The 16,526-nt window shown below is 37.8% G+C and overlaps 2 protein-coding genes across 5 annotated transcripts in view; both read right to left on the bottom strand.

The window, feature by feature from the left end:
• Window positions 1-388: 388 nt before the first annotated feature.
• Window positions 389-10,222, bottom strand: LOC102691853 (alpha-1,6-mannosyl-glycoprotein 2-beta-N-acetylglucosaminyltransferase). 2 transcript variants are annotated; one of them, XM_015349302.2, is made up of 2 exons: window positions 10,117-10,222; window positions 389-8,890 (listed from the first exon to the last, which is right to left on the bottom strand). In XM_015349302.2, the coding sequence occupies exon 2, from the start codon at window positions 8,595-8,597 to the stop codon at window positions 7,311-7,313; it is 1,287 nt and encodes a 428-aa protein (XP_015204788.2). In that variant the 5' UTR covers window positions 8,598-8,890; window positions 10,117-10,222; the 3' UTR covers window positions 389-7,310. The 2 variants fall into 2 exon arrangements, with proteins under 2 accessions (XP_015204788.2, XP_015204781.2); XM_015349295.2 differs by lacking the exon at window positions 10,117-10,222 and adding an exon at window positions 9,014-9,550.
• Window positions 10,223-13,432: 3,210 nt separating this feature from the next.
• The window catches only part of LOC102692054 (calpain-9-like), a 42,408-nt gene continuing 39,314 nt past the window's right edge, over window positions 13,433-16,526 (bottom strand). For 2 of the 3 annotated variants that reach the window (XM_015349375.2, XM_069178679.1), the window contains 2 exons: window positions 15,989-16,063; window positions 13,433-13,748 (listed from right to left, as the gene is read on the bottom strand). In XM_015349375.2, coding sequence (XP_015204861.2) covers window positions 16,037-16,063 — 27 coding nt within the window. In that variant the 3' untranslated portion in view covers window positions 13,433-13,748; window positions 15,989-16,036. Of the gene's footprint in view, window positions 13,750-15,988; window positions 16,064-16,526 lie in introns of all 3 variants that reach the window. The other variant, XM_069178678.1, reaches the window with a different exon arrangement.

Genomic DNA, 16,526 nt, shown 5'->3' with positions numbered 1-16,526 from the left:
CCAGCCCACAGGTCTGGCAAATCTACTTTTAACATAACGGGGAGCAATCTGTAATCAAAACTAACAATGAAAAAAAAATCTGCATATAAACAACCTGCGTTTTTCAAGTTTTCCCCAACCCAATTAAATGTGTGCAAATTTAGTCCATGTCTACACTTTGGAACAACAAAACAGCTCCCCATGTCAGTTAACAAATAAAATAATAACGATTCCACATTGTGCGCAGTTAAAGCTCCTTGGTGTCCATTGGCTGTGAACATTAAGCAAAATACAACATAAAGGAACTTTGGCAACAAGACATTCTGAATTCCTTCTCCATATTTTATATTAAACCAACAAGAATTACGAATTACTGCTAGGAATTACAAAAAGCTATGATACACATTCATCAGGCAGACATTTTTATTGTTGCATAGGTCTGCAATTTCAGTTATTTACAACTTGCAAAAATAATTCCTGAGAAATATTAACAGATCAAATACAAACAGAAAACAATGACACTATATTTTTACACCACATTTTCTATTGCACTTAAATGCAATACAAAAGAAATACATGTCCCTAAATCACATTGTATGAATGCACTCCTTCCGATGGCAAAGTAACAAACACAACATCATGAATTCTAGAAATCTAGGCCTGCAGGCTTAGGGTGAAATAAACCTCTGCTCTTAAAAAGTTCATTAAGCAAACATCAAAAATGAAGCAGCTCTGAAGTTATTGCAGACAGCTGAGACATTCTTTTCTCTCTTTTTTACTGTACATCTTTACTTTTTTACTTGTTTCTTGTTCAACATCTTCAATGTTGAAGTGTACTCATACCCAGAAAAAGTTGAAAACAAATGCCATAAAATAGTCATCTAGTATTTTAGAATTATTTTGTATGTTCACAAAGCCTTACAGTGTTCTTACAGTTCTTTTGCTTATGGTGCCTTTCACCAACAACTTCAATGCTAATGGCAAGAGTGGTAGAGTGGTACAAAAAAGAAGGCAGTGAAGAGAGTAATGTTGAAGATGTCGCAAACGCAGAGGCAATTTGAAATTTGCAGTCTGGAATAATTAATCTACAATATCTGCAAGACTGCCATTCAAGTCTGACTTAATGAAGCTGGGGTCTATGGCAAAAATCCACAACATACATTTGCCAAACAGAAACAGACTTCCAAGGCCAAGGGGACTTCCAGCTAAATGATGTGGTTGGATGAGCCGAGTTGAATTTTTGGACTGTGTCAGTGGGACTATCATTAGAACAAGTAGAAGCTCATGTTGAAATGCTAACCCTTCTGTAAAGAATAATAGAGCCATTCTGCAATAAATTTGGTCTTTGGTTCAGATGTCCTAGTTAGAATTTTTTTATGCTATTTCAATGAAAAGCTGGTGCCCTCTGTTATGAAGCTCATGTCTGGTTGCAAGTGCATTTTATTACGGGATTAGATTAAAAACAATGCATCAAACTCAAAGACCAAAAGTTTAAGGGAGCAAAAATATCACTGTTCCCCATTAGAGAAAGTCTCACCACAGTCTCCAGAACAACATTTCTGGTATTTACTGAATAAAGCAGATCATAAGTGCAGGATGTGCAACCTACCGCCTTGTAACAACCTATAATATTGATACAGGAAGCACCTCCTTAAGGTAATCAAAGTAAAAAGAAAGTTCACAAAAATCGGGTTGTTAGAGTATGAATACATTTGGACATTATCCTTTCAGAAATACATGGAAATGGTTCTCACAGATGTTCTAATTATACAAACAATAACAGAAGTTATATCTTTATATGAATTTCACAATAAATACATTCCAATAGATCTGTAGTAGACTTTTAAATGTTCAAATCAGAAAATAACATGCCTGGATTGTACAAGTATAACAACTTTCAATACAGTTCTTTGAGGGTATGAATAAATCTGGAGACTACTGCACCATGTAATGTTAAAACACAGAAATCAGGTATTTAATAGCTCTGCTAATGTTTTAAAAATTAATAACAGTTTTAAACTCTAAAGTGTATATTCACCTATATGGAAAGATGGTTCCCCAACACACAAAAATGGTTTTCAAGTGGCAATACTAACACACCTAAACTACAATCAAGAATCCTTAAGACAGGATAAATTTCTCAGGTACATTGCTGGGGAATTACTTTTTTTGTTTCAATGGCAGCATTTTTCCGTCTATAAATTATGGGCTTTGGAAAGTGCATAAGCCCACACATAAATGGAACTGCACATAAGTGGATTCAATATACAAAAACAGGGAAAAAGATAAGATGGTACATGCTGTATGAAAAAAGTGTTAACTAGCACCACTGACGTACAGTATTATCAGGAAAAGACATACTGTATTACGTACTTTGAAAACTGGGTGCATCATAGATCCTGGCTTTGTCAGTACTCTAAACATACATCACAGGCATTTCCTAACTTCCTATCTAAGCTTAGTGAGTGTAGAAAATGAGTTTAGCTCATTTTCATAGATTAACCCACTGATTGTCGTTCCTTCCATTGTGAATATTCATGAAGCAAAGCAATTTCATTTCAAAAGACAAAAACGTTCTCAAGTATAAGGCACATAAGGGAACAGCATTGACAGCTGAATGACAAAATATCACTACCAGAAGTATTTTAAAACTAATGCGCTGCAACATTTTGTTTATAAAGGTTCAGGAATTGTAACAGCTTTGGGTGAAACCGGCAGTGACAGTTTTCACAGCACTGAAAATGCAGGCTGCACCTGCAGCTATTGTACTGTTATCATAGCCTACATCTCCACCACCTCAAATGTTACTATTTCACCATGGATACATTACAATGGGGCAGGAGTGATTATCATTTATAATGAGGCTCCAGTCTTTTCCCCATCGAGTAATGACTAGACTAACCAAACAGCTAATTAGTGCAACTTCTCTGTAGGCATGACTCTGTTTTCATGTCTAAATCCTAAACCAGATTCTCATCTGTCATGCCTAAGGTATGCCTACCTTTTTTTCCATTAAGACCCAACTGAGGGCGAGTATTAAGCCAAGCAAGGAAACAAAGCATCAGTATGATTGTCAAAATGTAGTTCATAACGTATCTTCCAATATCGTTTAGAAGGCAAAACATTATCAGAGAAGGACAACATTAAAAAGTAAATAAGTTTATGACTACCACATACATTGATCTTGTAAACCTTTAGGTAGGAGTCAGCTGTATTTTCTTTGACTGAAGCAAGAACTGGAAAAACCCCAGTAACAAAATAGTTAAAATGGGAATGAAACTCTCCTAATGGCACTGCACATTACACTAGTATGAAGTACAGCAGAAAGCATGTTTGCAATTGCATTATTTACAATCAAATGTCTGAAGTTCAGTGTATGTCTTCCCATTCAATTTTTTTTTAAGAAACCTCAATTATCAGGAAGAAAATGAAAATGCAGTGTATTCAGACCTCATGATCACCCACTGTAAACGCTTTCCTATAGTTTAAATTTCAGTTGATATGACCCGCTGTCCATAATTTATATCTTTTAAAATAAATCCAAATGATAGCAGGCTGAAGGAAACAATACTTTATGAATGAGCCTTATGAATGATACTTGGATTTTCAAATTTCACCTGGATCTGAATGGCAGGCAACCATTGAAAATTTTACATTAACCTTTCCTGTGGTCCCACTGACAGCAAAATTATATAAATGGCACAACAGCAATTTCTAATTTTGAAATCAGAATAATTTCTGCACAACATACATTACCACATCTATGGGACATGTTCTGTTTTCAATTATCATTCAGATTTGTTTTTGGTCCACAATCAAAATATTTTCTATACCTTTCTGGAAAGCAGGTAGTTAGTTGGGCAAGGTAAAATCTTCTGTTTGTATAGCTTTCCATGAATTAAATTAACTGAAAAGGATAAAAATAAAGATCTAAAAACACATCTTATAAAATGTCAACTTGCAAATACAAAATTTTGCTTAAAACAAGTCCATTTTAAAATGGGAGGGTTACATTAGCTTTCTGCTACATTATTATTTTTGAAGGGTATGAGGGTACTCTGTCAGTGGCGATACAATCCACAACGTTTCACACATTATTTAATAATAATAATAATAATAATTGCTTACACTTATATAGCACTTTTCTGGACACTCCACTCAAAGCACTTTACAAGTAATGGGGACTCCCCTCCACCACCACCAATGTGCCACCAATTATTTGTCCTAATCACGACAAAAAATAAACATCAGGGACAATTCTCTCGTCCTTTTGTTTCTTTAAAAGCCAATACCTCCAGAATTCTGTGAGATTGCTTGGGCCCCAAGAGCACATTCAGAGGAAATAAGGAATCCCCATGGAAGTTTTTTGAGCCTTTTTCATTTTTTATGCAAGTACAAGGCTGATTCCAGTAAATACAAGTCCCTCCCACATCCACAGCAGAGTGTGGAGGTTAATATAGTACGTTCTGACATCTGCTACAGATCATGTCGTTTTAGGGCTTAATTTTTAATGCAACAGAGGAACTTGTCAGCAAGAAAGAAAATTCTCAGTATACAGCTCAATAAAGGAAAACAACCTTTAGGGCAGTGGGAGGTCATGTCAGCGATATCACTCCCTGGATTGTTACTGAAAACAGGAGAAAGAGTGGAATTGCCATAAAAAGTTATGAAAATCCTTCATTTGTGCTTCATTTGGATTCAAGATGTAGCTCCAGGTATACAATGTCTACACATGAAATTAAAAAAAAAATAGTGTTACAACAGACTTGTTAAAGATTTACAGCACTCTGTATACAGCCAAAGCAAGTTAATGAACTATGAGTTATTTATCTATGTTAGTAAATCCAGTATCAGATGTGCAATAGGGTAATGACTGGTGTGTTCTCACAGAAAAACAATCTTGTCCTTGGAGGACCAAATATGTTACAAGGCTTAGTTTTCTGACATTGTCAGCATGAACGCACCCAGTTACGAACTGGTACTAATTCTATTCAACAGCAAGCCTTAAGGATATCCACATTTAGAATAAAAGCTTTTGTTCGAATAAAAAGCACCATTTTGGCTGCTTGATCTCTTAAATCACCAACACCAGCAATTAATTTGAACTTTTGTATATAAAAAAGTTACAAGAAATTCTCAAAGTGTAAAAAAGGATAAACGCAACTACTCCACCTTTATATAGTCCTTTTTAAATTCACAAACCTATTGATGCCTAGAAATGCACCATTTATCAATGTAAAAGCAAATTAGCTGTGCACAGTCGTATGCAGTGCCACACCAACAGGGAAATGAAAGCATTTGATTTGAATATTCAAACAGACATGGGTGATCCCCCCCAAAAAAGTTCCAACTTAAAAAAACAGAAAAGCTCATAGTCAAATACTAGTGGCATGACTGTAATAATGAACGAGAACTCAAAAGGTCCTGGGCAAATGAAAACAAAAGGTAATTACACAAAAACCCCATGGCAAAATAAACCTGCCTTCCTCCTTTAACTCCACTGAAGATGTTTATCTTAAGCAAATTTCTCGTGTGACACACAACCACAGAAACCAAGATCCCGAAATCACAACTTACAATGACGTATAGTCTGGTGCGATATTAAGAGGTCCAGACCTTTTGATAAAAAATACAAAAATATTTTTGTCTAATGATGGCCCTGTCAAACAACTGATAACCTCAGCTGGTTAACGCTAGCTCTGGAGAGCCAGTCTGTCTGATGGCCTTCTAGGTTTCATAAAACAGTAACTGAAGAACTGGGATAATGTAACTAGCTCAGAATTGTCATTAAGGGCCTGGATTGACAACATGAAGATGCACTGAATCTCCAATATTAGATACTAAGGTACACAATCATCCAAACTAACTTAACCTGTTAAGTAGAATAGCACTGTTTTAATTACACAAGGATTCTCAAAGACAATTGCTGGAGGGCTTATGATGGGGGTGCCCGACTTTGGTCCTCAAGGGTCTCTGGTCAGCAGGTTTTAGCTTGTCTGATTAATAGATGAGCAAATAATGAGTTAAATTAAATAATTAAGGGCTCAGGTGGAATCACATTAGAAACTTTCTGGTACCCCAGGACTAGAATTGTGCACTCCTGGACTTCTGATTTTGTTTCACCAGTGGACTCAATTACCTCTAATCAAAGTCCATTAATCAATTACCATATCTGTAAAACTTCTAACCAGACTTTGTAGGCAACAGTGGCGTTAACAAAGAAAATATTTTAAGTAATCAACCACAAATTACCTTTAGACAAATTCTACACAGCAAATAAAATACACAGTATTTGTTTAATAGTCTTTATAAGTTGGAACGAAAACCATAAGACGCAAGGTCTCTCATGAACTGAATTTGAGGCACCTGGATTGCTCTATACAGTAGGCATGCATCTCTAGTTCTTGATCACTAGAATGCAGCAAAATTTGTAGGTTTTTTCAATTCAACAGTTTCTGAAAAAGGGAAATTGGTCTGATTAAGGTAATGATTGGCTCAACTAACTGGAAAGAAATAGCTGCTGCTCGCCAGGTCTGCAGCTGGGCACCACTGGATCACACCGACACCAGAAAATGCTGGACAGCAGAAAATGGATGGAAAAAGGCAGTTTAAGCATTTCTATGCTCCCCATTGGAACAGTGCTAGGATCAAATTATAGCATGTACCAGGGTAAAGCATGTAGCAAGTACAGCCTGCACAAAAAACAGTGAGGTAATAACTAATCATATTTTGTGCGTATTTTCATCTCATGAAACAGTCGTGACATCTTTCCCGTTAATGTCTCAAACAAATATTGCCCAAAGTCTTAAATGCCAAAAAGCACACTTGTAATCCACTCCACAGTTTAACAGGATGTCACAGAACAACTGTGCAGGGCACACTGTCATCAGAAGAAAACCCATGAGAAGAAATGCAATTCTTTGGTATTCTATAACCACAGCTCTTTCCAATAAGCATGACTGACATTCCTATGACTATTATGTATATATTCTTAATGTGCAGTTTTCCATTAAAGCCAGCTGCCTACTACTTGAAGAACACCCAAAGAGTTTTTCTCAATGTAAATAAAACTTAAACAAAACCTATGACTTTTTCATGGAAATAAAGAATGCTGGAATGTTGAGGATCATTTTTAGATGGGAGGGGGGAGGGGTCTTGAGGCAATTTTATTACCTGGTGCTGGGCTCTTGTCCACCTGTAACAGTTATGTAAATACTGTGCTAATGATTCCAAACCCTTTTAAAAAAGCACAGCGATACCCACACACAGGGTCTTAAATATCCCTCATATTTTTAATGGCACCTGTCTTTTAAAGAAAAAAATCTGTTCCTTCAGAGAATTTTGGCATAATTTTTGCATAGTGTGTGGTCCCTGAGATCACCCCACCCTCCGTTTTTCATGTGTGGCTTGTGTTCCACCAAGCTCTCTTTATCTAGAACCAAAGCGTGGGGAAACAGGAAGTTCCCGGAGGACTGCAGAGCTTGTTGCACTTTCTGCAGAGCCTGCTCTGGGTTGCAGCTCTCCTTCTGATGCAGCCCACAGTCTCCCGTGTGCAGCACCCGGGACGCTCGAGCCGCCATCACCTTCAGGGGCTTCGGTATGCAGGACCCTGACAGGTGCTGGAGGGTCCAGTCCCAGTTGTAGTCGTCATACGTGCAGTATTCGTGGGCGCAGCCCATCAGCTTGTAATAAACCTCCTTGGAGATGCCCATCCCCATGTTGTGCCTGGTGGACGACCAGCCCGACGTCTCCAACTTGTCCGTCAAGTCTCTAAACTCCTGTGGGGCCTCGTGGTTGCCGAGCACCAGCATGTCGCAGTCGGGGCAGTCGCTTTGCTTCAGCTCCGTCATCCGCTTGAAAAACCTGTAGAAGTCCGGCAAGAGGTAGTTGTCCTCCTCGAGGAAGAGGACGTAGCCGCTGAACCCCTGAAGGGCCCTCACTCGCTCCCACACGAAGTGCAGCTTCCACCACCAGTGGTGCTTGGTTTGTGTGAAGGAAGCCTCCCGGTAGTGGCCGTACGAGTCAGGGCAATCCGCGTTGAGGCACCCCTTCTTTTTGGCGTCCTCTTTTGAGATGTCTCTCGGGCAGTCTCTCGGGTCCTGTCCCGGAAACTCGTGGGGGTACAGCTGCATGCTGAAGGGAAAATGGATTTGCAAGACCTTGCAGAACGTTATTCCTTGTACAATGTCACTTATTTCCTCTGAGAAATAGTCGTGGCTGAAAATGAGCAAGACGTTGTGGATGGCGAAAGCTTTGCTCAAAGATTCCACGAGCAATCTGAGGTAGGCAGGTCTGTTGTGGACCTGAACGACTATAACCAGCTCGGGGTCCTTAGGGAACTTGTCAGCATTTCGGATAAACTGCCTCAAGTTGCTTTCATACACCGATTTTTTCATTTCAAACAGAGTCCCGTATTGGAATTTCCTACGGACTTGATTCGGCGTAGAAACTGGGATGACACCCCTTTCATTGGCATTTTCAATATCTTTTCTTAAAACTGTTCTTTCATTGTCTCGCTGTGAGCTGTTACTCTTACGAATAATGTAGCCGAGAGACAGTGCAATAAGGGCAGTAAAAGATAAAAACAGTACGTTTCTCTTGTTTATTTTAAATCTCATTTTAAAAACAAAATCTGTGACTTTACTCTGGACGTATATGTGCTCAAACCGAACACCCACGGGATATGATCACCATCTCAATCTCGTCCCATTAAACATAGTTTGAATTTTAAGGTCTTCAGAAAAATTCACCTTTTCTTCGTTCTAAAAACTGCAAACCAACAGAAGCAGAACCAATGTTCAAAGAAAATTCAAACGACTTTCCTCTCTGCCGAGAAGCACAAGTTCGACTCAGGAAGTAGGTGTGACTTTTGGTTTGCAACAATTACATTTCATCTGGTTTACCGGACCACCTACAAGACGAAAACACAGAACAAAATAAGCAAAAAAAAAAAAGTATGACGTTTTCCCTTTCGTGCGGTTATACATAGATGGGTTTAACAAGTGATGCTAAACGCAAGACCGACTGAACATACCTGACAACACCATCATGTGTCACAACTTCCTGAAGGAAGACACGAACTGTGAAAAAGTTTCTACCTCAAGTTTCTCGTGTAGTGCAAGGCGTTGACTTAATTGACTGCTGACGTGGACATTTTAGCCAACCGGAGGACACGGAGCGCCGGGTTTAACGAATCAGGGACCTGCAGGTCTCAGTAATGTGAGTGAGGAGTGAACCTGGGCTCAGCCAATAGGAGAACGGGAAACACACATTAACCACATATTACACCCCTATCACTTGCTTGTATAAGGTGAATAAGGCGATAAATAGCTAATGTTTAAGTTGGTCTTAGAATTAAATATTTCTGTAAATGCTGCTTGCGTGACAGTGAAGCCTTTTCATCGTCCTGTTGTAACCCGATTGCATTTAACCTACTGTCTAAAAAGACCTGAAAAAATAATGCATTATTTTGCATTATTTGCACGATATGAGGTTGTTTTAGCAGGTATAGATAACAAGATTGTATCGAGTCCTTAAGTCTGGTTTCTTCGCACTTTCTGTTCTGTATTATTGATCGCTATTCCCAAACTACTTGTATGAGAAGGTATATCTGATTTTCCTTCTAACATTCTTTTGTTTAACTAGTGTGCATGCCCTGCAACACGTTTAAGTAATTTTCAGTTAAATTAATATGGTTTGCGAATGATTAATTTTATGCTTTAATGTTTTTTTATTCCTGCTACACGACGGTTGAAGTAATAACATTTATTAGCTTTTTCGTGTTTTATATGAATTCTAGATAAAATGTAAATTATAATTTAAAATAAATTCCGAGATGCACTATATCTAAACGGTTATTTGAAAGTACTATGCTACTACGCCATATATAATTACTACAGAGCATGCTGCAGATGAAGGGGAAAAATCGCATTCCTTTCTGTTATTATCGATCAAAATTAGCAGACAAAACGTACCAAAAGTGTTCAATAAATGTAAGCACAATATAAAAACTCAAACATTATGTGAAAATGTTGAACTTTTACCTTTCTCAAAACATGATTCTTGGAAATCAGTCTTTTAACATTTTGGATGAACCAGGAAAGAGTAGTTCGTAAGAAGGAATCATAATTTACTTACCTTCCCAAATTCTCTCTGCAGGCTACAAAAATAGGCATTTTTAAAGCTAGACGTGTAGTCCCTTGGGTTGTGGTGTAAAGTCCAGCATACAGGGCTCAAAGGTCAACTAAAATGTGCCATGACAAAACCAGACAGACCACTTGATAAGCAAACAGATAAACCTGTTCTGCGCCTTTTTAGCAAGACTGTTTCATCTACTGTAACTCCTGCCATTTTGAGATTGCCTAATACAATTATACTATATGAACCATTGTTACTTCAATAGGAGACAACTAAGAGGGGCAAGAGGGACACCATTCTTCATTAAAAATAGTGCCTTGCAGTGGAATAGGCTGTCCACTAGCTGAAGCATAATACGATATAAGACATATCAATACTTTTCTTATAAAATGAAAGTCCCTAAAAGAACCTTGTGAGTTAAACTTAACTGGAATGTCAATTTACAAAATGACATTTAAAAACATGTGAACTTGCTTAAAAGAAACCCAATACCATTTGTGCTGCTCATTCTGCATTTACAGTGTATTTAATGTTTTCAAACAACTTTTTACTGGAGCTTTTTCTTCTTGTGTGTTTTGAGTGAGCCCTTTCAGGTCAAGATGTTTACAGGAATAACGTGCAAATTTATTTTGCATTGTAAGACGGTGCCATAGTTTTGATAAATTGAACGTGTCCCCATATAAGAGTGATTGACATCAGAAAATTCACAATTAAGTGCGGTGGCTGGGTGGCTAAGAATCTGCGCCTGTGGCTAACACAAGAAATTGTATATGGCCAAGAAAGTGATCTCTCTCTACTTCAACCCACTTTAATTATTTGTAACCATGAAGATTAGTGTCACGCCCGACATCCCTCCCTAGAGGGCGCTCCACTGCTCTCATTATTGTTCGTGTCATTTAGCTCTCCAGGTGTACCCTTTTAGTGTTATTATTTAAAGACCAGCTCTTCCAGTCCTTGGGGCTCATCATTAGGGAAAGATGTCGCGAGGCCCGCCTAGCACCAGGAAACCCTACGTCCGTCTCCTGAGGGCATAGGCCTCATCCCCGACACCTCCCGTTTCCTGAGCCCGGGGTCTGGAGGATCTCGCCCCGTCACCCTTGGACCTCCATGTTTCGTTTGTCTGTGTGCTCCCCCCTTCCAGGGATTTTAACTTTGTCGCGTTCCAGGATGGATTTCCAGTTTATGGACTTTCGGACCGTGCTTTGACCTGCCCTTGGACCCGTTTGGATTTGGATGCCGTTTTGTCTTCCCCATACACTGTCTCACGGACGGTCACTATTATTTTGTGCACTATTAAACCCCTGTGTGTTCACTTTTTACCACGCCTCCTGTTTTCTCCAGCTCTTACCGCATCGCATAGGGTCTTCTACAAGATCTGACACGGATTCCAGTCCGTGTCCGTTACAATTAGAGTCCTCTGACCTGATCATTAAGCCTTTTGGTTGAGTCATCTGTAGAACCTCCCCATTCATATGCAGATTTCAGCTTTTCTCACCTCTTCCCAAGATCTCCCTTTGTTGGGATGCTCTTTCTCACCTGCTCTGTGCCTATTCTTGTCTGTTTTCTGTTCACATGTGCTTTTATATCCTGGGTATTTTCATCTCTCATTCACCCCTGTGGATGACAAACATTTTCTTTTTCTTCTTTTCAGTGTGGAACTTCTCCTTGTTTATTCTTTTTCATTTGTGGCTGAAAACATTATCGGTGCCCCAAATTATGGCCAGATCCATTCCTAGAATTCTGTTCGCTCGCAAATCTCTAAACGTGTTAAAAGACACTTAATCTCATTTTGTCAGCTTTTGATGCTCATTTTGATTCCCGTAGTCAAATTTCTGATAATTCAGTGTTGTAATGTCATGTTTTTGAAAACAGTATCTCAAGCAGTGTCTGTTTTGTCTCACGAGATTGAAATGGGTTCCTATTACTCCTTGAGGCCAACTGTAAAAGCCAAGCATGCCTTCCTCCATAACAAGAGGGACAACTAAAGGTGGTTCTTTCCTCCATGCAGATGCTAACGTCTTAATGCTTGTTATTTAATCACATACAAGGAATTAGTATGTCAGTTGCACATAGAACATCATTTGTAAAAATCCCTAGACATCTAAACTTTTGTACTGAAGTTGTTTCACATGTAGATCTCAGATTTTGCTATTATGTTATTCCTATCTGTTTTAATTATTGCTGGGCATGAACAGATAAAAGGAAAGGACAGCTAGCTAATCTCTTGAGAGCAAGTGAACCCCCAAATAAGTAGAAGCAGGCCTCATTCTGAATAAAGAGTACGATGATGATCATGTCACTCTCTTGCTTTCTCAAGAATAGCATTTCCTCAGCCCAGTTCTCAAAGGAAAATACCAAAGGTTATACCAAAGGAAATGAAATGGATGTACATCTCGCCAAGTAACACTTATACACAAGAGAGTAACAGAATTTTATAAATGGTTGCTTTTAGAAAAAGGTTTGGTTATCTTAAGAGAGCAACCATCCTCTGTGGTGAGAAAAGCTACCGTTGTCCTGAATTATGGCCAGGTCAACTTCTAGAATTTTGTTCACTCGCTAATCTCAAAAAGATGTGTTTTGTAAAAAAGTGTTATCGGCTTTTGAAGCTCATTTTGATTCATATAGTCAAAATTCTGAAGGGGATTAAGCAAGTCTAATCCATGGAATTCTTCAAGATCAGAAACAATAAAAGGACCTGAAAACATAATGTGGAAATTACGACCAGGAGCATTCGGGGCACAAAACAAAAATATTATTACAGAGGGGATAGTGGGAAACGCTAGCTGAACTGGTCAAGCTGACTTTGCAAGATTGGTTAAGTAACAGTCTGATGCAATTCTTGGATTATTAATTGCTAACAACCAAACGAACCAGACAAACCAAATTGCCCATTTTAGGATGTAATGTCAAAAAGGCTTTATGCATTGCTGCCATCTGTTGGTTCAAAAGCAAACTTGAACATGACTGCCTCTGTATTCGGTGTGCCAGGCAAGATTAGAAGAACCAATAAAATCAAGATACATCGTATTTAAGGCAAGAGAAATTAGTTTAAAGGGCCATCCTCATTAACTCGATACTTTGCAGTTTGGGCATTTTCATTTTGTGTTGTTGAAGATGTTTTATTTAGAAAACTTTTAAATGTACCGATCACAGCAGTATTGTTGAACTTAAATGTCACTACCTACTGTACTGCATAATCAATTCAATAAGTGCAAGTGCAAGTCAAGTTAGTTGTCTTTGAAATACTAAACAAATGTTAGATTGAAATAACCTATTCAATAAAATTACTATAGAACAGAATCAAAGCAAGCCAAGATCATAAACAGATACTTTTGTTTTTATTTTTGCTCACAGGCAGAACAGGTACAAAACCAAAATTGTTTCATTTCAAACACGCCAGCACAGAGCTACCTAACTACTGGAGACTGGAGAGAAGTGCATTAATATCTATCAAACTGTCCACCCTGTTAAACACATGACAAAATTAAAAGTCCCTGAAAATATGTTTTATTTAGTTTATTACAAACAATGAATGTAATGAGTCAATCAGTCCTTTTTGCTGTGCTGTGTAAATTCACATGATTAGTAAAAAAGGTTTTTTTCTGTCTTGTGTTAGAAATCAGAAGGAGGCACTGAAAGAAACAAAAAAAAAACACTTTTACATGTTAAGAAGGCATGATTTCAAGGATGCATACATGGTATTAAATGCCAAGTAGACACCAGGGTGGTAAACTACGGCTTCTTATTTACTTCTTTTCTTCAAAACATACTGAACAATATCAGTGTTGATAAATCAAACCTGTAAATTAACAGCTATTGATGGTTAGAAATCAGCACCCCTTGTGTAAAAGAAAAAAAAATCTCATTTAAAATACACAGAATTTAAAAATGAAACTTCTGGCCAAAGTTAATTGCTACTTTTGTGCTTTTTAGAAGTCTCTTTGACTTTAACAGGTGTAAAATGTTGTATTTCCAACTTAAATGTTGTTCAATTTGAAATAAACAAATTAAATCGATTCAAGGTGTACACACTGAGAAACTAAAACTGTGAATTCTTTGGTTAGGGCATAAGTAATCCTACATGTTCATTAAAGTGATTCAACCTCAAATATTATTGTTTTGTTTTATTTTTCCCAGGCTTTAACGGGTCTTTAAATGTAGGAAACATAAATACAGTCATAATTTATGTAGAATTTCATTTAGTTTTAAGTTAGTCTGAAACTGTAAACAAACTGCAAAAAGTTATTTAACAAACAGGGCCAGTGACGAGTAAGACTAAGAAAAAAACAACTCTAATACATATTCATTTATTAAGACTAAGAGGTTATTTTAGTTTTAAACTGAAGTTCAACTAAATTAGTTTTTCTGTGATAACTTTCTTGTTTTAAAAAACATATTTTACTATGTTTATTAATGTATGTGTTTTATGATTCATTATCTGTAACAAGAACGAATTTATATAAAATGTGCTTGTTGCTACAGTATATTATTTTTAAAACACAGGGGGGCAGTACAGTATACTTTGTTCAGCATATGTGAGGACATTTACAGCATACAGGACACTCCATATCAGTGGTTCTTCACCTTACTGCAGTCTGCACCTCTTATCCTGCCGACTACAGCATATGCTTTGTAGGGCAGTGCAGTGGCTCTGTGGCTAAGGATCTGCACCTGTGGCTGGAAGGTTATCAGTTAGTATCCCACGGCTGGCAGAGGAATCCACTGGGCCCCTGAGCAAGGCCCTTAACTCCAACTGCTCCAGGGGTGCTGTATAAATGGCTGACCCTACGCTCTGACCCCAAGCTTCTCTCCCTGTCTGTGTGTCTCATGTAGAGCAAGCTGGGGTATGTGAAAAGACAAATTCCTAATACCAGAAATTGTATATGGCCAATAAAGTGATCTTATCTTAGTTCTTAAAGATAAGATGTTCTCACACCCCAAACCAAAAATAATTGAAGTTACTGTGTTTTTGATGATTTACCTAAAAATCTGGAATCTCAGACCCACAGGGGGTATGTACACCCCAGGTTAAGAGCCACTGCTCTATGTGTAGACATGTTTCCTACAGCATACATCCAGCTATTTTTAATCACTTATCCCAACATTCCTGGGTTGAATCACATCACAGTCTCAACCTAACCTTACAGACAAAAGCCTCAAGACAGGATACACCCTGGACAGGATGCCAGTCCATAGCAGAGTTTATGCTGACAATTAATAGGTGCAAATCAACCTAAATAGCAAGACCGACTTTGGAAGGAAATTGAAACACTCAGAAAAAACCTACACATAAGGTGCCACAGTAAGAATTGAACCCAGGAGCCAGGAGTTATATGGGAGCAGTGCAATGACATGTATTTTAAGTTAAATGTCTTTCAAGAAATAAAATCTTAAAAAAAAATAATTCTGTACATGATCAATCTCAAATGAAGGGCAAAATTAGTTTTTTTTTTCTGTAGAAAGCTTTCAAAGACTCTCACAGATATCATGCAAAAAATCATCACGTCTAAGAAGATAATGTTATACAAGCACGTTATGAACTTGTTTCAGACAGCTATGGCTGACTGAACTTCTTCAAAAAGTTGTATTTGACTTCAGGTCAAATTCCCTTGCATGGGGGATCCATCATAACCGATCATATTTTATGGGTGCTTGGGTCCTTGAAACTTTGAGATGAGAACCACTGACAGGGAGGGCAGGGGGTGATGTTTAAATTTGTTTTGTATTTTGTGTTTGAGAAAATAAAAGTAAATACTAGAAGGAGAGAATGTAAATGACAACTCTGATAGGCTGTGGCCTAGTAGAGCAGCATATTCAAATGTACGCAGGTGTACACTTCAAATATTTCACATTGCTTTTTGTTCGTTTTTACCTTCCAAAATCATTGGAATCTGTCTAACTGTTGCCAGCTCTTGAAGTTTCATGAATACATGGTGAGAAACAGCCACTGAAAGAGAAAACAATTAGTTCAAACTTTATACTTAAACTCCTGTACAGCAGACAATGTACTGTACACTTGCAACATTTTGTTAACTTAAAGGTACTTGTATCACTGCCTTTATACCTTCTTTAATAATGAAGAAAAATGTTCATTTTTAGTCACAAATGCAAGATGCTTCTGTCTAGCAGGAAATGCATATCACGGTCACAACGTCTTTTTAGAGCAAGAAATTGCAATGGATTGGGAATTTGAATTTGAAGATCATTTAGCTCTCACAGTGTCACAATGTTAAAAAGCAGAACCATCTAAATGAACGTATAATTCTGTGTCACACCAACAAAGTCAAAGGTAGTAATTACTTACTCCTGTGTTTCACCCTTACTAAGTTTAGGTTTCATTAAGCAGGGCAATTTTGAGTCTTGATGAAGCACAATTATATCAAAAAAAGATTACAGATAAGAGGAGGCCA

Source organism: Lepisosteus oculatus, chromosome 2 (assembly GCF_040954835.1).
Source record: "Lepisosteus oculatus isolate fLepOcu1 chromosome 2, fLepOcu1.hap2, whole genome shotgun sequence".
NCBI classification, from domain to species: domain Eukaryota; kingdom Metazoa; phylum Chordata; class Actinopteri; order Semionotiformes; family Lepisosteidae; genus Lepisosteus; species Lepisosteus oculatus.
This window is presented reverse-complemented; position numbering and strand designations above follow the sequence as displayed.

Excerpts from the sequence above, each read along its gene's own strand:
- LOC102691853 (XM_015349302.2), bottom strand. The coding sequence starts at position 8,597 with ATGAGATTTAAAATAAACAAGAGAAACGTACTGTTTTTATCTTTTACT.